The sequence below is a fragment of the Choloepus didactylus genome, chromosome 15, assembly GCF_015220235.1.
Source record: "Choloepus didactylus isolate mChoDid1 chromosome 15, mChoDid1.pri, whole genome shotgun sequence".
Classification (NCBI taxonomy): Eukaryota; Metazoa; Chordata; class Mammalia; order Pilosa; family Megalonychidae; genus Choloepus; species Choloepus didactylus.
This window is the reverse complement of record NC_051321.1, coordinates 50,660,586-50,685,120: the sequence shown is the minus strand read 5'-3', so window position 1 is coordinate 50,685,120 and position 24,535 is coordinate 50,660,586. Positions and strand designations below refer to the sequence as shown.

At 33.0% G+C, this 24,535-nt stretch overlaps 1 protein-coding gene across 7 annotated transcripts in view; it reads left to right on the top strand.

Annotated features, from left to right (window-relative positions):
• The window catches only part of PCDH15 (protocadherin related 15), a 1,822,477-nt gene that overhangs the window by 1,398,765 nt on the left and 399,177 nt on the right, over positions 1-24,535 (top strand). For all 7 annotated transcript variants that reach the window (XM_037804906.1, XM_037804907.1, XM_037804908.1 and 4 more), the window contains 3 exons: positions 7,271-7,477; positions 17,750-17,884; positions 19,329-19,478. In XM_037804906.1, coding sequence (XP_037660834.1) covers positions 7,271-7,477; positions 17,750-17,884; positions 19,329-19,478 — 492 coding nt within the window. The remainder of the gene's footprint in view (positions 1-7,270; positions 7,478-17,749; positions 17,885-19,328; positions 19,479-24,535) is intronic.

Below are 24,535 nucleotides of genomic sequence, written 5' to 3'. Positions count from 1 at the left end.
AGGCAAGAATGTGCCTAATTTAAGTAGAAGAGCAGAAAGACAGTGTGGTTAGAACATACTGAGTAAGAAGGAGAATAGATTGATAAAATAAATAGGAGACTAGTTCCTGTAAGGCCTGAAGCAAATGGGAAATCATTGGAGGGGTTTAAGCAGAGGAGTGACCTGATGGGGCTATTATCTAACAAAATCGCTGGGGTACAGTTATGAGAATGGGCTCTTGGCAAGAACAGTAGTTGTCAGAGAAGTTAAAATAACCCAGGAGAGAAATGATGGTAGGTTAGATCAGAATGGCAGCAGAGGAGGAGGCAAGAAATAGTTAGATTCTGTAGGTATTTTGAAGTTATGGTCAATAAGATTTCCTCACAGATTAGATATGAGTTGTGAAAAGAAGCAAGGAGTCAAAGTGACTCCAAAGTTCTTGGCCTGAACAACTGGAAGTGTGTAGCTGCTATTGAAGTAGGTAAAGTTTTTCAGTGGTATCGCATTGTGGGGAGGGAGAACAATATTTCATTTTTGGAGAGGTTATATTTGAAATGTTTGTTAGATACTCAGGTAGAGTTATTAAATACAGAATTGGATAAAGATTCTGGAATTCAGAGGAGAGGTCCAAGCTGGAGATATAAATTGGGTCATTATGGCAGTGGCACATTCAAAGCCACCAAACTAGATGCGATCAGCAAGGGAGTAGAAAGGAGAGAAGACTGAGACCTGAACTCTGGGTCACGCCAACTTTAAGAAGTTAGGGGGTAAAGAAGAAACCAGCAAAGGGGAGTGAAATAAACAGATGGTAAGATAGGATGAAAACCAAGAGAGAATGTTGTCTGGGAAACCTAGTGAAAAAATGTTTTAAAATGCTGGTAATAAGTCAAGTAGTAAAAGTTCTGAAAATAAATTGCTTTCATCAGTGTAGAAGTCATTGGTGAGTCTGACAATCAGAAAAAAAGCCTGATCAAAGTGGGCTTAAGAAAAATTAAGTGGAGAGGATTGGGTCCAGTGAGTATAGACAATGTTGAAACATAAGATCTAAAAAGAAGTCTCTCTAGTTGCACAATAAATAATTTCCTGACTCTCCTGAGAGTCTTTCCCACTTCTGTTTTTTATTATACCTGCTTCAATGTTTTCATACTAGAGATTATGGGTTTTGTCAAATTGCTTGTCATCAGTTAGTAGGACAAAGGGATTCTGTAGCCTCAGACCTCAGGTGAAATGAGCTTGTAGATTATTAATATTTCTTTGTTTTAAGATTGAAAGTAGAGTGGCTTGTCTTATCCAAATTTTTGCTCTCCAAAATTACCAAATATTGTGTTTTTCATATTTCTGATTTTTTGCCTTTAGTTTTACTTTTGTCCAATTACTAGCAATGGGAAGTATACCCAGAAATTTTCTCGATAAAACCTGGCTTTTAAATATAATGTTTAACTTGCAATCACCAACCTTACAGATATAAATAAGGTTATCTTGTAGAATTAAATGATTTTATAAAATTACAATCTTGTTTCATTTGCCCTGCTTTTTTATACTCTCATCTCATTCATTAGTGATTATAAGAGGCATAATAAGTCAGATTTTTGAACCATCTTATTTATATTTAATAGAAGAGGAGAGAATTTCATGAAAAGTTTGATACATGGGCCCACTAAAAAGTAAAATATAGTATTAAATTGTTTTTAATTCATATGTTAATTCTAATTCAATCAAGAGTATCTAAGTTATTAATTTTATTTTCTAGCAGTAATTTCTCCCATCAGTCTTACATTTGGATATTCATTTACATTCTCTAAATTAGAGAAACGTGTGGAAATTCCCGGCAGCCTCTTATGAATTGGGAAAGCTGAATTTGGCCCCTAGGTCTGTCTGTAACTTACATGTTTTGAAGCTTTGAATAAAATTAACCTTTTTGTTTCTCTGTCAATACAAAAATACATGTTTTAAATCTAGAGAGGCAAAATGTCATAGGGTTAAGAATGTAGGTTTTGAAGCCAGATAGCTGGTAAACACATCTGCAACAACTCAAACAGGACAAAACAGACAATAGCAATAAAAATATTCATCATTCTTGACAACACACAAATAATGGGCAGAGATTTTATATGTTATTTTTAAAGGTATGGAGATGATAAAGAATTTGATTTTCCATAGAGCTAATTTGAGTTTTATTTCTCTTTTCGTTGAATCACTCTATTTACATCACGCCAATAATGCATGTTTTTACTGGCTTCACAGCTGGCACTAAAAATTAACGGCATATGAGTTGACTGTAAAATGTAAGCTTCTTTCTATACAATTTTGCTTTACTTTTCTCCCCACCATCCATAAATTGTGTGTGTGTGTGTGTCTGTGTGTGTGTGTGTTCAGAAAGGGATCTATTATAACATTAGCACTTCTTGTAGCATTATTAGTATGTCTTGGAAATGACATGATTGATATTAGAATAATTATATAAATAATAAAGAGTGAGAGAAAAAGTCGTGTTTGGAATATCATACATATATGAACTGTTCAAAGCCTGGAAGAGCCAGGCAGAACATCCCTACTTTAATCAGGACAAGGTCATTGGGTTGGAAGCCTGTATGGGCCAATTAGTTTCACACAGTGAAAAAATGATGTTTTCTATCCGTAGACTGTACCTCTCACCATGGTTGGCTGTCTCTAGAAAGCCTGCTGTATATCCCCGAGGGAATCATAGAAGAACATCCATAGCTCAGCACAAATTGATCACAACCTCTGGGCGGAGAAAGAGGTCATTCATACTGATGGTGTCAGGATGGTCCATGGTTCTGTGTGAAGAAGGATGCATAATTCCAGACCAGGCCACACATTATTCCAGTATTCTTCTCCTTATTGCACAGAGGGTCATAAATATTTTAGCTGTGCACCCCTTTTGCAGTCTACTTCCAAATGCACAAAATAAACTACATAATACTACAAAGGCTATCTAATAAATTGAATTTGAGTTATTGATATATTTAAAAAACAAATGTAAGTGGTTCTTTATCCATGAATTATATAACATTATTTGGCATTGGGTTTAACTATGATAATTTAAAATTAGTAATCAGCAGAAATTAGATATCAAAATACCTTCAAAGATTAATAATAACATGAAATGGAAGTAGATTGTGATTTTTCTTGGTGTATATGGTTACCAGTACTGACAAATATCACTGTGATTTTTTAACTACCTTCTTAATTGAAGAAAATGCTAAATTACAATTAGAAATAAATGGAAAAATTATCTTCTAAAGGCCCAAGTTCTAGTGTGTGGATAGAACAATCAGAGATATCTATTTGCACCATCTGCAAACTCCCATGGCCAAAATTTCATTATTTCATCTGGGAAAGCACTCCAGGGTTTAATATGACATATTTTATTCTGAGCTGACTTCAAAATACACCTTCTCCAACATTGGGGAAAATATAGCAATAAAAATTTGACAGAATTTAAATCCATTTCAATATATGTACATGCTTTTGAATTATATCAATGGTTTTCATTATGTCTGGAGATTTTAGAAGTGAATTGTAACAAAATCTTCACCTAAATTAAACTTTTTGAATTGATAAGTAAGATACATTTTTTTTAAGTGTATGGTAAGATACATTTAAAAAAAAAAAAATAAGAAGTGAAGGGTTGGTGTTTTGCATTCATACCATGACAACATTGAGCTTTTCTAAGAAATTTTATTAGAGATATCAATTTCTTAAACTTAGAGGAAGGAAGGAAAATAGCAATACATCTAACATATGAATATTAATTTTACTTGGATATTAATTATGATTAAATAATGTTTGAAATTCCACAGCTATTAAATATTACAGTGAAATTATCTTTGCCCTTTATATAATGCTGTTGGGGAATTTCAATGGGCAACAAATGTAGACTTAATCTGTTAATTTTATATAGAATCATGAACTATTTGGGGATTTAATCATTACTGTGGAATGAAAAGACATAGAAGGAAAAGAGTATAATACATGTATTAGTGTATGCATCTTTTTCTCTTTTATTTAAACATTTTATTAGTAATTCCCTCAAATGTCTTCACTTCTCATTTTCTTTATTTGAGCAGTTATCATATCTTGCAGTCTGCAATAACAAATATTATAATTTGTTGCAGTGACTTTTAAAAAAATATATGCTGTATTCAAAGACAGGAGACCAAGCAATTAAGAAGCTTCGCTAAAGTCCCACCTTTCATTTCCTCATTTGTGTATTGTAAGAACTCTTTCACTCTACAGCACTGTGTTTCTGACCTATGTAAGGATACCAGTTAAAAAGAGAGTCTCAATATATATGACACTGAATGTCAAACTCCAAAATGACCCCCTCACTCATAATTTTTCCTACTGTGCTGGTTTGGATGTATTAAAGATCCATGTTCTTTAATGCAGTCTTGTAGAGGCAGAAGTATTAGTGTTGATTAGGTTGAAACCTTCTGATTGTTTCCATGGAGATGTGACTCACCCAACTGTGAGTGACACCTTTGATTAGGATGTGACCTGTTGATTGAATGTTTCCATGGAAATGTGGCCCTGCCCATTCAGGGTGGGTGTTGATTAGTTCACTGGAGTCCTATAAAAAGAGCCATACAGGCCCAGAAACTAGCTGCAGCTGAGAGACACATTTTGAAGATGGCCATTGAAAATTGACATGGACATTTTGGAGAACACCATTTTGAAATGCAACCTGAGAGCAAGCAGATGCCAGCCACGTGCCTTCCCAGCTAACAGAGGTCTTCCAAATGCCACTGGCCTTCCTTCAGTGAAGGTATGCTGTGTTGATGCCTTACTTTGGACATTCTACGGCCTTAAGACTGTAACTTCATAACCAAATAAATGCCCTTTATAAAAGCTAATCCATTTCTGGTATTTTGTACAGTGGCAGCATTAGCAAACTGGAACAACTACACGTTTTTTGTTTTTGTTTTTTTTTTTTAATTTCAAAATTTCTAAAATTTATAAATGCTCCATGCCCACCAAGCAACAATTCCCCTTTCTGTCCTCCCCCATATCCTGGAAATCTTTAATCTACTTTCTGTCTCTACAAAATTGCTATAACATTATTTCATATAAGTGAAATCTTATAGTATTTATCCTTATGTGCATGATTTATTTCACTCAGCATGGTTTCAAGATTCATCTCTGTTTCAGCATGCATCAGAACTGCATTCCTTTTTATGGCACAATAATTTCTCTTTGCATATATCTAGACATTTTGTTTTTCTATTTATTTGTTTATGGACACTTGGGTTATCTCAACCTATTTGGCTATTGTAAATAATGCTTCATTGAACACTGATGGACAGGTATCTTTTTGAGTCCCTGTTTTCTTTTTCTTTGGGTAGATACACAGGAGTGGAATTGCCAAGGCATATAATAATTCTATATGTAACTTTTTCAAGAACCACCATAGTGTTTCCACAAAGGCTGCATCATTTTACATTCTCACCAGCAATGCACAAGGTTTCTGATTTCTCCACATCCTTGCCAACACTTGTTAGTTTCCATTTTTTTAAATAGTAGTTATCCTAGTGGGTATAAAGTGGTATATCATTGTGGATTTGATTTGCATTTCCCTAGTGGCTAATGATGTTGCACATCTTTTCATATGCTTATTGGCCATTTGTCCATCTTCTTTGAAGAAATGTCTATTCAAGCCCTATGCTTATTTTTTTTAAATTGGATTGTTCGTCTTTTAGTTTTGGGGTTGTAGAGGTAATTTATATATTTTGCATATTAAGCCCCTATCAGCTATATGATTTGTAATTATTTTCTCTCATTCTGAGGGTTGTCTTTTTAGTTTCTTGACTATACCCTTTAATGCACAAAAGTTTTGAATGTACGTAAGGTTGAATTTATCTATTGTTACTTTTGCTGATTGGGCTTTTGTTGTAACATTTAATAAGCATTACCAAATCCAAGGTTATGCAGATATCTCCTATGTTATCTTCTAGGAGTTTTATGGTTTTAGCACTTTTGCTTAGACCTTATATCACTTCGAGTTAATGTTTTGACATGGTGTGAGTCAGGGGTCCAACTTCATCCCCTTGCATTGGAAATATGTTTTTCCCAGCACCATTTGTTGAAGAGACTGTTCTTTCATCATTTCATGTACTTTGTACCTTTTTCTAAAATCAATTAACCATAGATGTGTGTGGTGGGTCTATTTTGGGATTATCCATTCTATTTCATTGATCTATCTGTTTGTCGTTATGCTAGTATCACACCTGATAGCTGTAACTTTTTAGTAAGTTTGAAATTGGGGAATGTGAGTTCTTCAGCTTTGTTTTTCTTTCTTAAAAATGTTTTGGATATCTGGGACCCCTTGCAATTCCATATGAATTCAAGAATTGACTTTTCCTCTTATACAAAAAAAGACTGCTGGAGTTTTGATATGGATTGTTTTTAATCTGTAGATCATTTTGGGTAGTATTGACACCTTAAAAATATTAAGTCTTCCAATCCATGAACATGGGATGCCTTGTCATTTATTTGTATTCTTTAATTTCCTTCGGTATTATCTCGAAGTTTTCCATATACAAGTCTTTTATCTCCTTGATTAAATTTATTCCTGGATATTTTATTCTTTTAGATATTATTTCATTGTAATCATTTTTCATTTCCTTCTCAGATTATTCAGTACAATTCATTTTTGCATGTTAATCTTTTACCCTGCCACTTGGCTGAATACATTTATTAGCTTTAGTAGCTTTCTTGTGGATTCCTTAGGGTTTTCTCTATGTAGGATCTTATTGTCTGTGAATAGAGACAGTTTCACTTTTCCTTTCCAATTTGCCTTTTATTTCTTGTTCTAGCTTAATTATCTTTATTTCTTTTTCTAGCCTGATTACTCTGGCTAGTACTTCTAGTACAATATTGAATAGTTCCGGTGAAAGTGGGTGTTCTTTTCTTGTTCCTGACTTTCAGGAAACCTTTCAATCTTTTGCCATTGAGCATGATGTTAGCTATGGATTTTTCATAAATGGTCTTTATCATTTTGAAGAACTTTCTTTCTATTCCTATTTTTATGATTTTTCACTCCTGAAAGCATGTTGAATTTTGTCAAATGCCTTTTCTGAGTCAATTAAGATGATCATGTAATTTTTTTACCTTCATTCTAATAATGAGATGTATTAAAAAGGTTGATTTTCAGATGTTCAGACATCTTTGCATTCCTGGGGTGAATCCATGGTCAGGGTGTATAATCCTTTTAGTATACAGTTGCATTCAGTTTGCTAGTGTTTTTTAACTTTTTTTTTTTTTTTTTTAGGCAGAACAAGACAATGGTCATCCTCTTCCTGCCTTTGCCAGTCTACACATTGAAATACTAGATGAAAACAATCAGAGCCCATATTTCACAATGCCCAGTTATCAAGGATACATCCTGGAGTCTGCCCCTGTGGGAGCAACCATATCCGAGAGTCTGAATCTGACCACACCTCTAAGAATTGTAGTTCTGGACAAGGACATAGAAGATGTAAGTTTACATATATTCATATAAGCTCTTTTTTGTTAGCACATATCTTATTATATTTAAATCATTAGGAAGTATTACAAAGACATGGTTACATGAACTATAGAACAGAGAGCAAAGTCAGTATATATGAGAATTTTAATGCCATAATTTAAATCCACATATAAGATATTAAAATATATCTATATATATGCTTGAATTCAGAAACAGTTCTTTTTCAGTTTACAGATATCCACTATAGAAAATAAATGTTTCACTTGGGGTTTATTAAATCACTGCTTTATTTTTTAATATAGGTTGAAAACCATTTTATAAAATTGTTGATAGGACAAAATATTGATATGACAAAATGAATATAAAAATCATGAAGGAAGTGTGATTTTTTGTGGAATTTTCTTTGAATCTAGGTGTATGTTATTAAAACATGCACACACACACACACATTGGGGGGCAAATGACCAGCTCACACTTCTGCCAGTGACTATGTTTATGCTTATGCTCCCCAACTACACACATCATTGTCTTCTGTTTTTCTGGTGCTGACACTAACCACATGAGTGGGAAATGATTCCAGCAAGGAAAGTCAGGGTACTTTATCTCTGTAGACACAGTGATTGTTATGAAGAATGGACAACCAGAGCAACCAGATTCTTCCCCAGCATTTAAAAAGAAAACAATTCAATTATAAGACTTTGGCATTATATTTTAAAATGGATGTGAATCTGATGCCATTGTAGTCAAGTTTTCTGACATTATGGAGAACACCCATTATCAGTTGAAGAATATGAACCTGACAGAGACAAGCCAACAAGAGGATCCTATTGAATCCTGGTTTTTTAGGTTAGGAGGTCCCCAGAGCTACCCTATTCCATAAAGATTTTCCTTTGATTCTATAAGCTACCACAATATTTTCCGAATATCTTTTTTTCAAAGATGTAGTTTGAGTTTGATTCCTGTCACTTGCAATCGAAAAAGTCCTGACTCATCAATGTCCCCCTCTAGAACAGGGCTGTCCAATAGAACATTCTGAAATTCTGGTAATGTTCTAAAGCTGTGCTGTCCAATATGGTAGCCACCAGTCATGTATAGCTATTGAGTCGTTGAAATGGGGCTAGGCTGGGGAGATGATTCTTATTTTGTTTAATTTTAGTGAGTTTAAATTGTCACATGAGTTGGGTGGCTATTTTATTTGATGACATAGCTCTGGAATAACTCCAATACTCTGATTACATGAAACTTTTCCATTAGTTTAGTAAATTAAGAGGGCAAGTCCAGATTTTTAAAATTTTGCTCTTTCTGAAAAAATTGCATGACTCCTTAACAGAGGCTCTGACCATGGATGTGCACACTCTGCCTTTTCCCACCGGATGTCTTCTTTGTTTTAACTCTTTTATGTCTCCCTTTGCTTTCTTTTCTTTCCCCACTCCACCATTTTTGTCCTTTTTAGTCTCTCCCATCTCTTTTCTTATCATACTGCAACAGTAGATAACTGTCCTTGAGTTCTTAGTACATTGCAAACCATGTACTGAATACTTTACCTTGCATTATTCCCTTAACTCCCATAGTAAATATAATAGATAGGCACTGTTATTATTCCCATGATAGAGAAGGGGGTATTGAAGCTATTTTAAACAACTTGACCATGACCATAGTAGTAAATAGTAGCGCTGAACCTACAAGCAAGGCCTATGGGAATCAAAACTCTTGTTTATAACACTAGGCTGGATAGTCCCTATTTATCTTATACAGTCTGACTATAATAATGGACATTATGATAAAATAATTGCTGACCCAGAGTTTCTGATTTTTTCTTTTAGATAAAACCATTAATACTTAAGATCAGAAAGTTTTCTTCAGTGATGATTTTTTGGGAGGAATCTTAGTTTATCTTTACTGCCAAAATAAGCAACTCAAGCAGTGTTAGTTATAGAGTAAAAACTTAGACCTTCATTCGTAATTTTCACTGACTTATTGCCAAGTTTGATTGTTGAGATCACCAAATTTTAGGTAGCAAGTTGAGTATTATTTAGTATTTGTATGTATATGTGTGTGTGTGTGTGTGTGTGTGTATAAAATCACACATCAATATAGCTCCAAGCAAAACTGACACAAGAAGTACTAAATTTCTTTTTAAGTTTTGAGTTGGTGTTTCATCTGCTCCCAATTAAATGATATTGGCTTTTTGAACTACAGAAGTGATTATTACAGGATGATCTTTTAAAATATTTTTAAAATAATTGGTCCAGTATTTAAGAAAGTTTGAACTTGTATTCTTGTTTACTTTCTTAGCTGGGAAAATATTAAGGGAACCAGGGTATTAAATAATGAGAAATATAGATTACATTTAAAATTTCATTTTTTAAAGATTTTTACATGTAAGGATCTACTATACAATTAATATTATTTCCTTTATGATATATGGAGAAAAAGGAAAAAAAAATACTGCTTTTGAAGGATCTTAAATCACTTAATTTTATTACTGTCATATATATACATATAATTCTAGGATAATTTGTATAGGATTGAATACCTCAGATTTAAGTGTACTGGTATTAATTTGATCTAGATAGACTCCATATAGACCACAATTATACTTGTGTTGTTTTCAGAAAGAAAATATGCAGCTCCAGTTTTAAGAATACAAAATTGTGTTTATGTTTTTAGAGTGATATGCTTTCAATACATGCACATAATTTGCTGAAAAATTTCCTGCTAGTGCCGGTTAATACACATTTGCCATGTACTAGTAAGGGCGTAACTATTCATCAATAAATATAATTTAATAAGGCTACTTACTTAATCACATTTAATGCCATTATTTAATTTGGAACATAAAAATTAAAAAGTAAACATTGCCAGAACCAAATTAAATATTTTAAGGTGGTTCCGGTTTTTCCTCCTAATGGAGTTAAAATAAGACAGTAGAAGGATTTAAGTCCCTAGCAGTCTTGGCCATTGACATTTTCAGCACAAAGTAAGTCTATAAACATTTAGATGTACTTCTTTCTATGAGACTCAGAAAACCTAGGAAAGTGACTAGTACTCGTTTAGATCAGAGATTCTTTTGGAGGTCACTGAACTTTTGAAGCTCATGAATGACCTAAAGCTTTCCTTCTAGAAAAGTGCACACACAAACACAATTTTACATGGCGGTTCAGGAGGTTTATGGATCCCCTGAAGTTTAGTCGGTTTCATGAGTCACAGGTTAAAAAGTCTCAGTTAGTGAGTCTTCATTAGAATACACCTGGGGTCACCTTACATTATATCCAGGCTAAGAAATAAATTTTGCAGGCCTGGTGAAGTCCCACAAATTTTAACGTGGATATTTCTTTTTTTTTAATTGGATGCATCTTCAAACTATAAGCAATGGCTAAAAAATTTGGAAGTTTATACTGGCTTAAGGCACACCTGCATGAACACAGTGGTTCACAAAAGCTACATCCTAAAGAAAAAATTCATGGTACTTTTTATACAATTGCATCATTGTTTGTATTTATACTTATTCAGTACACTTATATTATTTAATGGTTGTACGTTAAGCCCTATGCGTGCTTATGTACATCCTTATTTGTCTGAATTTTCCATTCACTTTAAAACTACTGAGATTGATACACTGTATTCCGAGGAACTTTGAAAGAACAGTAGGACACACAGGTACTGCAGAGGTGTGGTATGGAGAGCTCTTGGGTATAAAACCTTTGGGAAATGCTACTCTTGGTGATCTCCCAATGCCAGTTATTTTATTAAATGTTCCAAGACATTTGTAGTGGAGGATGTGGGAAGAGGGGAACATTTTGTGGTACCTAGAAGTTGAGCTTTGGAATGTATAACCATGGTTTCGACTTCTGGCTGGATCATGAAACAACTGAGTAACACTGTGGGCCTCATGTTCACCAGGTGTCCCCTCTCATTCAATCACCTATAATCCATGCCTTTGCCTGACCCTTCATTTGTATCTAGTGGTAAGGTATGAAGAGTAAATTTCCCGGAGATGATGCCACATACACAGGGAATGGCATGATTAATATTTTTTCTAAAAACATGTCAAATAGATAAACAATATGTATCTAGTAACTTACTTATGCCCAACCACTTCCTATAATTATCTATGACAAGTGATTATCATTAGGTGCCCAAAAAGTAAGCAAATATGTCCAATCCCCTCGTGACAAAGTTTCTAATGTACAGTTTCTTTATATCTATAACTTCAAATGAATTCATAGATTATTAAAGATAGTTTAATCTGACTTCCTACACTATATGAAATCTTTTCTTAAAACCCACTCCTCAGGCATTTAAGTTTATTGGGCCACTCAAGCTAGAAATTAAGGAGTCCTTGTTTCTCTGTTTCTTTTACTCATCACAACCAAGAAATCTGTAAGTTTTTCCTATTTTATCCCCTAAATATTTCTTGAATCTCTTTTTTCATCCCCATCCTTACAAATACCACCCATTAATCTTTAATTTAGAATTACCTTCTTTCCTCCTTTCCTCTACTTTTTTCTTACTCAAATCCATCTTTGTCTGAGTCACTAGTGTGGTCTGTTCTAAAGCTCAAATCTAACTATATCACATATCTGTTTAATATGCTGTTTTGGCTCCTGTTTCTCTACAGAAGAAAATTCTAGCTCACATAAAAGAAATTGAATGTATGGTATATAAGGCTTTCTGTTACTTGGTTCCTAAACATTTCTGCAGCCTCATTTTCTGAAATTTCCTGCTTTTCCAATTATACTTAGCAACTATTTATATTTTCCTGCACCTTATTTAATTGCCTTTGTTTGGTACATTTTCTATGCTTTGAAATCTTTCATCTTCCATTACTCAAACTGAATTTATGGTCAGTGTTTTGAATTCAGCTCAGGCATTCCACTGTCATACAACCTTTTCCTGACTGATTCTCCAAGTTAAGTTTCATGCCCCTCATCTGTTCATTTCTCTAATTTTATACTTCCAACTTTGTTATGTGTCTTTCTTGCTCATTAAATTTAAAACCTTTGAGGATAGATCCTATAGCTCAATCATTTTTGTATCCTGAGGACCTTACATAGTTCCTATCACTCTGTAGGTACTGGTAATTACTTAATGAACCTAATAAATTCAGGCATAAGTGAAGGAATGAAGATATCTAACAGATGCCTTATAAAACATAATGATGTTGAATTAACTGATTTACAATATGGCCCATTCCATGGTTGAACAGCTCTAATTCTTAGGAAGTTCTTCATCTTATTGCATTGCAATCAGCCTTCTTGTAACTCATCCATTACTCCATAAATTTTCCATTTGCCAGCGCAAGAATAAATCTGTGAAGTAGTCGTTAATATTTTTGAAGATGGATTGATGTCCTTCTGAATCATCTCTTTTTCACACCCAAGAACTCATCTTTATAAAGTAAAGAATGATCATTTCTGGGTTATTTAAAGATCTATAGTAACAAAGAAAAACTTCAAGACCCTATTAATTTACAGACAAGACTTTTACTACCTGCCCAAATCTTGCTATTTCTTAGAGCCAGAATTACTGAAATTAATCATCATAGGGATAAAAGTTTTGTGAAAAGAGACAGAGAAATGCTGCTTCATACAGGGACCATTAACAGACACAGAGATTAAGTATCAAGAAGGAAAAGAGAATTTGTTTCTGCAGAATTTTTGGCTCTCCTGAAGTGCTTCAAGAACAGCTGTACCAGAGGGAAATGCTAAGAAGAGAATAAACCTGGGCCAAAAATTAAGTTGTTTTCTTCCTCTGATTCAATGGAAACTGAGACAAAGTTTTAAGAAATAGAAGCAGGGATTGGTGAGCGGCTATCTCATTAGCAGTATAGATTTCGGGTCAGGAGGAATTCTAAAGGTCACAGTTAAACTGAAAACAAACATTTTCAAAAAAAGTACTCTTACCTCATCATAGTTTGAAAATAGTCTGTGATATAGGTAAAGCAGATAATGCACAGGTTTTTAAGATGCACATCTGAGAACACCAGGTATTCAGTAGCAGAGCCACTAAAAGTTAATTATTGAATTCTGGTTATGGAAATAACAGGGTACAATAATCAGCAAAGCATACGTATTTGGCTTTTAGAAAGACAGTGATTTAGTTATAATTCAATTTAAATTCACCTCCCTGTATAAACTGCTATTGCTTAAAAAATAAAGGCTTACATGAGATTTAATTCAATATACTCTTAAAGGTACTATGTACTTACATGCTTTATCAATATCACTGGTCCATCATATGTACGTTATGAAAGGTATCTCAATATTAAGAAAAAAAAATACCTTGAAAAAAGTTTTTAGTTTAATAGCATGGGAAAATGGTTTATTTTTTCTCTTCTGTTACTTTGTATATTTGTATGTCATATGCATGTCTGTAATAATTTACATTTGCATTTTTATTTCATGTTTAATTTGCATATAGGTTCCACCTGGTGGCGTTCCTGTAGGTACTAGGTGTTAATGTTGTGATTTGCTGTTTTGTTCATTGCTGTGGTTCATTTCCTGATTCTTTTTCTTTTCTACTAAAACACATAGGCAATTGCTTCATTATCATTTATTAAGATGTCTATAACTACTTTATAAGTATTTAAATATATTTAACTCTTATTGTTGGTTATAGTAGCCTGAAATTTTGTATAAAACAAATTTCACTATGAATATAAACAATTATTTATTTATTAAAGGTTGTTGTTAGTCCATGACAAACATATTTCATCATGGCATTTTCTCTGAAAGATTCTAAAGTTGAGGTTGAGCCCCTTTGAACAAGGTGCTTCAGATTGCTGTTCTCAATTAATTCAAATTGGCAGATGAGATGAAAATTTTTGTCATTCTGTCATGCTGTCTTTCATATATATATATATACACACGTAAGTATGCATACATATGTATGTACACATGTGTGTATATAGTTATATGTTTTGTGCATATATATATGAGCATGCATATTATCTTGTATATATAATATCATATTTTGATACCCATTGTAAACTCAAAATTGATTTTAACTCTGAAATACTATTCATCTTTGAAAGTAGTATTTATTTTGTTCATGTTTTTAACTTTGCATTTGTATATGTGTTTATTGTTGCATTCACATTTTTGCGTGCTGAGTGCATATCAGACTTTATTTTACCCTTGCAGAAAATAATGTACGATTCAATGCAGTAATATATCATATTTTTGGTATACACAGAATATATATTTTTGGGTAAAATAAATATTGCCTAATGACAGTAGGAAAAAAAATTTAATAATCAGTCTTGTGTACACATTAATTTGGAACACTGATGTTTATTTAAAATGAATTTATAGCCAGGAAAATTACATGAATTCTACCATCTCTATCAGAATATTAAATCAGAACCTTATCTGCTCATTCCTATCCTAGCTCATGAAAACAATGAACATGTAACTCTTACATGGTCAAAGTTATCATCTTACATAAATGTTGACTATGACTCCTGTAGGAAATGTAAAATTCAAATTTATTTATGAAATCCAAATTCTAGATTAGGATGCAACTTGAAAAAGAATTTAGTTTTGTAAAGGATTGATAAAAGAAGGATTTTAACTTGATTGTATCTTCTTCCTTACCAAAATTTGGAATGTACCCAGACTTATTGCTTATCAAGAACTGCAAAATCTCTAATTGTAAATACTGTCAATCAAAAAACTAGGTTTCTTATTGACATGTCTCCATTGAAACTTGATGTTGATACTACATGCACTTTTCATAAAATTAATAAAATGATATGGCATCCTTTGTGAAACACTCATAATGTACCACATCTGAAACATAATATACCTCATTTGTCCTTACAAATATTTAACGTTTCAGGTTATCAAATAGGAGAGAGTCTGTTTATGGAGTCCTGATGACTATATCATCTTTCAGATAGTAAGCATTTGAAAATGAAAATTGAAGGCTTTCATAAAATTATCGAAATGAAATGATTTTGCTAGTGAGACTGATATTATACTACAGTCACATGCACACTATTTCACAACTTAACACTAATTACAGTGTTCACTGTTACAATACCTGACGTAGTGAAAATACTAAAAAAAATCATGGTGAATACAGGAATGAATATACATAATAAATTTACTAACAGAGGCTAACATTATGTGTATAGAAAGAAAGTAAGAGAGGATTAAATTATAAAGGATGTAGAGGAGGACAGTGATTTGACCAGAGGGGGAAAAAGTAAATATTTGATAAGCAAGTCATATAGCAAAACTTGCACAGCTTGAGTTACTATTGGCCTACAATTATGAGTAAAAGAAAGCATGCTAGAAGATAGCACCATTGCTGGTACACTCAGAGAACTGGCAAAAAAAAGTATAAATTTAAAAGCCTCATTATTATATAAAATCAATGACAAGCACTAAAAATGGCAGACTCATTTAGTTTTTTATTAATTGGAACTGCATACTAAGTAACATTTTTGATCATCTCTAAATTAATAATTGAATTTTATCACAGTTGACTCTAAAATGTAATGAAATAATAAGAATCCTCAGAAAATATGGTCCAAAATATGTTTAGCTATATTCATGTTATAGTTTACTTTTATAACTAAATAATATAACTTTATATTAACTAAAATATTTGATTAATTAAAAAACCCCACTTTCTAGCCTTGCCAAATAATTGATTTCATGACACTGAAATGAAAACAACAGAAGTAACTGTTTGAAAACATCAGAATGTAAAGCCTCCTAATTATTTACGTCTCTTATCATCCTTGACTATTTTATAAAAAAAGACTAATGGAAATTGTTAATTTGTTTTATTGTTCCAGGATAAAAGTCATGCACTGATCTTAAACTCCTAGATGTAAAACTATCCCACAATGAGATATTTTGGATATATAACTCATTTAAGTTCAAATGGAAACATTCATTTCAAAATTATTTGAAATCTACACATAAGGCAGGTTTTAAAAGATGCTTTTCTTGTTTTATAAACCACAATGATTCTACACATTAAAATATATTTTGGGTTAAAACCTCCTCGCTTTTATTAAAGTAATGTGCATTTCAACTTTCTCACTTTTATGTAGACCTTTTGAAAATGTGAGTTCTATTTTTTTCAAAACAAGTGTTTAATAATTCCCTGTTCTCTGCTCAGCCCTCAGTTCTTGACACTAGACTTACAGTAGAGTTCTATGATAAAATTAACTCACATTTCACATTACACTATGGTGTAATATTTTAGAAGGAGGCAGATTTGTTATTTCTGTAGGTATCAAAGTGATTCTTTCTTTTTCTGCGTAAAAGCACCTTACCTGCCTGTATCATACTGTTTGCTGTTTTGTACAGCCTTCCTGATAGTCCACTATCGCTCAATATTTCCCTTGTATTTGCCCCATCTGCCTTCCAATTTCACTATGCAGACACCAACCCAGATATTTCCACTTTATGCCTTTGTTCTTTCTCAGAATTGCAGAGATTAGTACTTTCTGGTTATAGAAGAGAGTGGGTTGCTTCCTACATGCATGTGAAACTGCAATCCTTATCTTTCAGAGGTGGTAATAAATTTGTGAAGTCTTTCCAATGTTACATTAATTGTCCTCATACTTGATCTTTTGCTATCACCTCTCTCTTGAGTATATATCATTTTTTTCTAGACTCTCTTTTCAGGCATATGAGGTAAATTCATATATATTCAACCTAATAATCTGAAACATTTTAATTAAAATAAATATTATGTCTCCCTTTGGAGACTTTATGGCATTAAAATAAGAAAAAACAAACGTTATTTATACATAATGTATAATATATAACTAATTTTATTCTTATTTTTCATTATCAGTGAGAACGGTATGCTTATGTGCAGTTTTTTACTACAGATGAAGTAATTGTAAATTACCATAGCTAAAATTCTGATCTCCAATTTCTTTTCTTTGATTTTACTTCATATTTCTCAAGCCCAATGAATTTCTGGAAAGCACTGATATTAAATAAACAGTAAAAATGTATTCAGTTGGATTGTTTTCTATTCTTTCCTTCTTTCTATTATTTTTATTTTTTCACATTCATTAAACCAGCACTTATTTCATTATTTTATTTGCCACAAAATGGATCATTTTATACTGGGGTAGTTTAGCTCATTTAAGAGTTAAAATCTAGTCAGTTTTCTCTTTTCTTTAGAAATTCTTAGTAGAGTTGTATTTTTTTCTGAAATAAGTTTTAAAATAATGTTACAAATAATGAACTAATAACTGTTATTTATTCAACATTATGAATAATGGCTTTTTTTTTTTTTTCTTAGACAAAAGACCCAGAAGTTCACCTTTTTCTGAATGATTACACCTCAGTCTTCACCGTCACGCAGACTGGTATCACTCGCTACCTCACCTTACTTCAACCAGTAGACAGGGAAGAACAGCAGTATTATACCTTTTCGGTAAAGAGCTTTCGTACATATATGTGTATATAACTGAAAGATTTTTTTTTAACTGAAAAGGTCAATGATTTGAGGTGGAAAATATGATATATTCAAATAAAACCAGAGAGAATATCGATAAAAACTTCCTTTTTCTGTTTATAAAGTTTATATAGCTATGTTATCATTATTTTCCACAGCAGAACAATAATTTTCAGAACAAAAACAAGAAAATGAGAATTTCAGTCTTCAACATACTCTTATCATTACTTAAATTGAGGGAATATAAGCTAGAATCCGCAGAGTCAAGTATTGTTTCATAATCTTTATTTCTTTATTTTTTTTTCATTTTTCATTTTGGCATAAGGTTAGGCCATTAGTTCTCAATTGAGAATATTTTTCCCCAGGGAACGTTTAGCAATATCTGGGGATCTTTTGGTTGTCACAACTGGGGGCGGGGGGGGGATGCTATTCAGGAGTAGTTTCAGAGATATTGCTAAATATCTGAAAAAGCACCGGAAAAAAAAACCCACAACAAAGAATTATCCTCCCCAAAATGTCAGTAATCAGAGATTGAGAAATCCTGGGTCAAGTTAATCAAGAAAAAAAAAAAAAAAGTGGAAGATATTAAAGCTATTATTGTAAATATATATCATAATATAGACACACAAATGTACATAGTTAGATATAGGCTAGTAGGGTTGCGAGGTAAATTCAGGTAGAAAGGAAGTTCTAATTTTTATGCAAAGTCCTTCAGATAGAAGAGAGATATCAGGCATAAGTTTTGGGGCTGTGTAAGAGTTCTTTCTGAAGAAGCACTCACAGAAGTCCTTGAACAGAGCTTCTAGAAACCCTAGATACAGAGTTAAAATTTAGATGCAGAGTGGGTTTCAGAAGTCAGCCAAAAAAGGGTAGCAGGCCTTTTTGAAAAGTTGACATTACTAGGGTATTACTATGAACTAATACCCAATAAGCCCTTAAAAAACTGCCAGTATTTTAGTTACTAGAAAAAGAAATTACATATGCAGGGCACCTGTTTTCCTGGTTGATGTAAACATGTTGACTGTAAAAGCAATTATATGCATCATATATAATATAGAAAAAATGAAGAGTATTTTTCTATTAATTTTTAAGGATCAGATAGTACTTCACTTTTAAGAACCAGTTATTTTGTATACCCCCTTCAAGTCTTTAAGACATTTTAGATAGCTGCTTATTTAAAATGTGCTTGGAGTTGAATATATTAAAAATAAAGCAAAATCCTCAGTAATTGATTTCTAGTACTTTAAAACAGTTTTATGATATGTAGCATTATAGTTTTATTCCTTCCTTTCATTGAAAGTTTTTTCAGTTCCCTTTTTAATCTGTGAACCATATATAAGAAACTTCTTAAATTGTAAGAGTGATTTATTTGCTGCTTATATTTACATGGCTTCTTTATCAAGGGATTTTTTTACCCCCAAAGATAACAGCATTTGATGGCGTACAAGAAAGCGAGCCAGTAATCGTCAATATTCGAGTGATGGATGCCAATGATAACACCCCAGCCTTCCCGGAAATATCCTATGATGTTTATGTTTACACAGACATGAGCCCTGGGGACAGTGTCATACAGGTAACTACCATATAATATGAGAATACACTCAAAGCAGTTTTTTCCATGGGCGTCAAACAATGCATTGCTTAAGAAGTTGTTTTAAAAATTAAAACCAATTTCAAACTTATGTATAGCACAATTTAGCTTTAAAAGTTTTAAATTTATACTTGTTTTCTTCAAATAAATATACATCCACATCACTTTACAGTGGATAAATAGCTTAACTAGTTATTACATGTAAACATCAGTATTTGAACAGTTTCTACTTGATTTCTTTTTATTTAATGTACTGAGGCTTCAAGTATTAGTCATGTAGTTTAAACCTTTGAATTGATTTGCACTACTGTAGAAATGGGTTATATTCCCCTTGGTGATAAATATAAAGGACAGCCTTAATAAATTAGTAGGTAATCCTATTAGACATTTCTTACTTGTATCATAAAATTTAATCACTGCAGAAGAGAAAATTTAGATTAAATGTTACAAGGTACCTTTGAATACAGAAAGCTGACAAAAACTTTATCCTGAATTTTTCTTATTTTTACCATTAACTGTACAAATTACATTTAAATAAATTGTAAGGCATCTCAAATCCTTTGGAAATATTCTGAGCAAAAATCATAACGAAGAAATAATATTCTTCCTTGCAGGTTTTTAGGCATCTGGAGAATAGTTGACTCCAATACTTTCTGAACTGGTTATGCATCAACATTATCTAAGGAGTTGTTTAGAAATACAAATTACCAAGATTCACTTCCCCTTTTCTGAATTTGAATCTCTATGAGCAATGTTTATATAATCAGTATTAAAAAAAGAAAATCTTAAGGGTTTCAGTTGCCCAACCAGAAGGGACCACTGGTCTAGATTCTCTTCTAAACCTGAGCATCAGACTTAATAATTTTAAGTTACTGTCAGACCAGGAAGATATTGATTCTTGATAATTTTTATAGTATTTGAATGGCTCTAAATTATTACCAAACATTATTCATATATGTGAATTTTATTATTAAATAAATAGTACAAGGTATGAAAAAAAGCAGCCCCAAAACTTCAGCAACATACTTAAGTCTTCGTTTTGTGGTCTTGACTTTTCACTCCAGCTTTATCTTTGGCTCTCATCCCTATACTATGCTTCAACCCTACTGAGCCACCTCCAGTTATCTGAATGTGTCTTGCGCTTTCTCATTCTCCTGTATTTCCTCTGTCTTAGTTTCCTTCCCTTCTATTTGTGGCTGGATTATTTTCTTCTAATCTTTAGATTTTTTTTTCCTTCTAAGGAAGTGTTCTTTAGTATTTCTCAGTAGGTAGGTTTTACTTGTGAGGAAAGTTTTACTAATTCCTTAGTAGTTAACTGTTCTCACAACCCAGCAGTAACAGGGCAGTATGTAGCCAAGACACTATGACACACTGGTGTGTCCTAGTCAAGGTGAAATGTATAGGAAGAAATAGTTACCAATAATAGCACCCTGCCTCATGGCCTTTGAACAGTCTTTTCTCTCTAACCAGAACACTCTTCTTACTCCAGATCTTAGAGGAAAGTTCCCTATCGGCTCAGTGTCAATGTCAGTAGCCTCCCACATGCACTCACGTAGTCTTTCTCTATTACCTTATTCTCTTCCATCAGTCATGGCCCTTATAACCATCTGAAATTACCTTTTACCTCTATTTTGTAGTTTTATTTTCTTCTACTCCCCTCCCCAGCCCCAGAATGAAAACATCAAGGGATCAGCGACTCTGTTTTGTTTGCCACTCCAGTGCCAACATGTGCAGGCATATTAGCCACGCAGTAAATATTTACTCAAAGGATAAATTATTACCAAAATTGCCTGATTTAATTGTTAATATTAATTTAAAAGTATTCAGTATTTTCTCTATTTTATTTATTGGATTAATATGTTTCCTTGAGTGATCTTACAGAAAGGGATAAGCCTGTGTGCTAGAAATTCATCTGGAAGTATATTCCCATTTGTGAATACCCTTTGCTGTGCACGGGGAAATGGGGGAGGTGGTGTGCAAATTGCTACCTTAAATTTTATTCTAATCTTTGTTACGCCACTTGTCACATTGCCGAAATCCATCTTTTTACCCATTTGTATTGAGGGAAGACTGTAATTAATTTATTTCTCTATCCATAGCACAATAGTTTTTGGTATATAGTAGATGCTTAGTACAATAGATACTTAATAAAAAATGGCTTCGTGATGGATAATACAAAGGTCTGAAAAAGGCAGGAGTGAGTGAAAGAAAATATGAATAAATGGGAAGGTTAAATGCATTGGACTTTATTTCTAATTGATTGATGAATCAAAAGAGCTACATTTTTCTTTAATGAGGCGTTTTTTCGTAGAGAGCAAAATTATAGTTTACACAGATAAAGGAAATGACAATTATTGTCATGATGTTACTTAATTAGACCTCAATCTCATCTCTATAATGACACAATTAGAAATAAAAGTAAGTTTGCACAGAAAAACAGCCAGCAGGGAACTAGAAAGTGTAACCAAAAAATGAAGGCAATTGTGTAGTAGAACTGTATCTAAAAAAATGTTTGCCCTGGGGGGTCAAAAGCTTATTTTTGGCGTTTGAAGCCTAAGAAAGTTAATTTCTCTTTGCCGGAGATCTGACCTGGCCTTTAAAAATTTATATATTTTAAGCAGTTTTACTGAGGTTTATTCACATACCATACATTCCATCCAAGGTGTACAATCAATGACTTTTAGTATAATCACAGAGTTGTGCTTTCATCACCTCAATCAAGTTTAGAACATTTTCATTCCTCCAAAAGGAAAAACCCCATGCCTCTTAGCAGTCACCTCTCAATCCCTCTATCCTTCCCAATCATATATAACCACTAATCTAATTCTGTCCTTATAGATTTATGTATATTTAAAGAATACTAAAATATTACTGTTAACTATAGTCCATAGTTTGCATAGTTTGCATGTTTTATCTTTTAGCTTTCCTTCTAGTAACATACAAGACCTAAAACTCCTTTTATCCACATTCACACACATAATTCATTGCTGTTAAGTATGCTCACAATAATGTGCCACCATCACCTCTATCAATTTCCAAACATTTACAATCAACATAAATAGAAATTTGGCACAAATTAAGCATGCGCTCCCCATTCTCTATGCCATTCTATCTCCTGGTAACCTATGTTCTAGATTCTAACTTTATGAATTTGCTTATCAAACTTAGTTCATATTAGTGAGAGCATACAATCTTTGGCCTTTTGTGTCTGGCTTATTTCACTCAACATAATGTCCTCCAGCTTCATCCATGTTGTAGCATACATCAGGACTTCATTCCTTCCTACTGCTGAATAATATTTCATTGTAGGTATATGCCACATTTTGCTTAACCATTCATAGGTTTATGAATACTTGGGTTGCTTCCATCTTTTGGCAATTGTGAATTATGCCACTATGAACATCAGTGTGCAAATGTCTATTTGTGTCTATGTTTTCAATTCTTCTGGGTTTATACCTATAAGCAGGATTGCCAGATTATGTGGCAATCCTATACTTAGCTTCCCGAGGAACCATCAAACTGTCTTCCACAGCGGCTGTACCATTTTACATTCCCACAGCAATGAATGAGTGTTCTTCTTTTTCCCATCCTCTCCAACACTTGTAGCTTTGTATTTTTTAAATAGTGGATGTTCTAATAGGTGTGAAGTAATATCTCATGGTTTTGATTTGCAGTTTCCTAATACTAGTGATGTTGAGCATCTTTTCATGTGCTTTTTGGCCATTTGTATTTCCTCTTTGGAAAAGTGTCTATTCAAGCCTTTTGCTCATTTTTAAATTGCTTTGTTTATCTTTTTTATTATTGAGTTATGGGATTTCTCTATATATTCTGGATTTATATATTCTGGACATTAAACCCTAGTTGGATATATGGTTTCCAAATAGCACTCCCGTTGCGTAGGCTGCATTTTCATTTTCCTGGCAAAGTGCTTTGAAGCACAGAATTTTTTTTTTTTTAATTTTGAGGAGGTCTCATTTATCTATTTTTTTCTTTCATGCCCTGTGCTTTGGTTATAAATTCTAAGAAACCACTGCTTACCACAAGATTTTGAAGATGCTTCCCTACAGTTTCCTCTAGAAGTTATGTCCCTAGTTCTTATATTTAGGTCTTTGACCCATTTTGAGTTAATTTTTGTATACAGTTTGAGGTAGAATTCCTCCTTCAATCATTTGGATATGGATATTCAGTTTTCCCAGCACCATTTGTTGGAAGAGACTATTCTGCCCGGTTGGGTGGACTTGGCAACCTTGTCAACTATCAATTGGCCATAGCTGTGAGTCTATTTCTCCCAATTTGATTCCATTGGTCAAAATATCTATCTTTATGACAGTACCATGTTGTTGCGACCACTGTAGCTTTGTAATATGCTTTAAAAGCAGGAAATGTGTGAGTCCTCCAATCTTGTTCTTTTTCAAGATGTTTTTGGCTGTTTAGGGCCCTTTGCCCTTCCAAATAAATTTGATAATTGCTTTTCCATTTCTGCACAGTAGGCTATTAGAATTTTTATTGTGATTGCATTGAATCTGTAAATCAATTTTAGTAAAATTGACATCTTAATGATATTTAGTCTTCCAAACCATGAAAACAGAATGCCCTTCCACTTATTTAGTCCTTCTTTGATTTCTTTTAACAATGTTTTGTAGTTTTCTGTGTACAGGTCCTTTATATTCTGGGTTAAATTTATTCCTAGATATTTGATTCCTTTAGCTGCTATTGTGAATGGAACTTTTTTCTTGATCTCCTCATCATTTTGCTCATTACTAGTGTATGGAAACTACTGATTTGTGGGTGTTGGTCTTGTATCCTGTCAATTTCCTGAATTTATTAGCTCTAGTAGCTTAGTTGTAGCTTTTTCAAGACTTTCTATTTATAGGATCATATCATTTGCAAATAGTGAAGGTTTTACTTCTCCTTTCTCAATTTAGATGCCTTATGTTTCTTTTTCTTGCCTAACTGTTCTAGCAAGAACTTCTAGCACAATGTTGAATAACAATGGTGACAGCGCTCCTTGTCTTTTCCCAGATCTTAGTGGGAAAGCT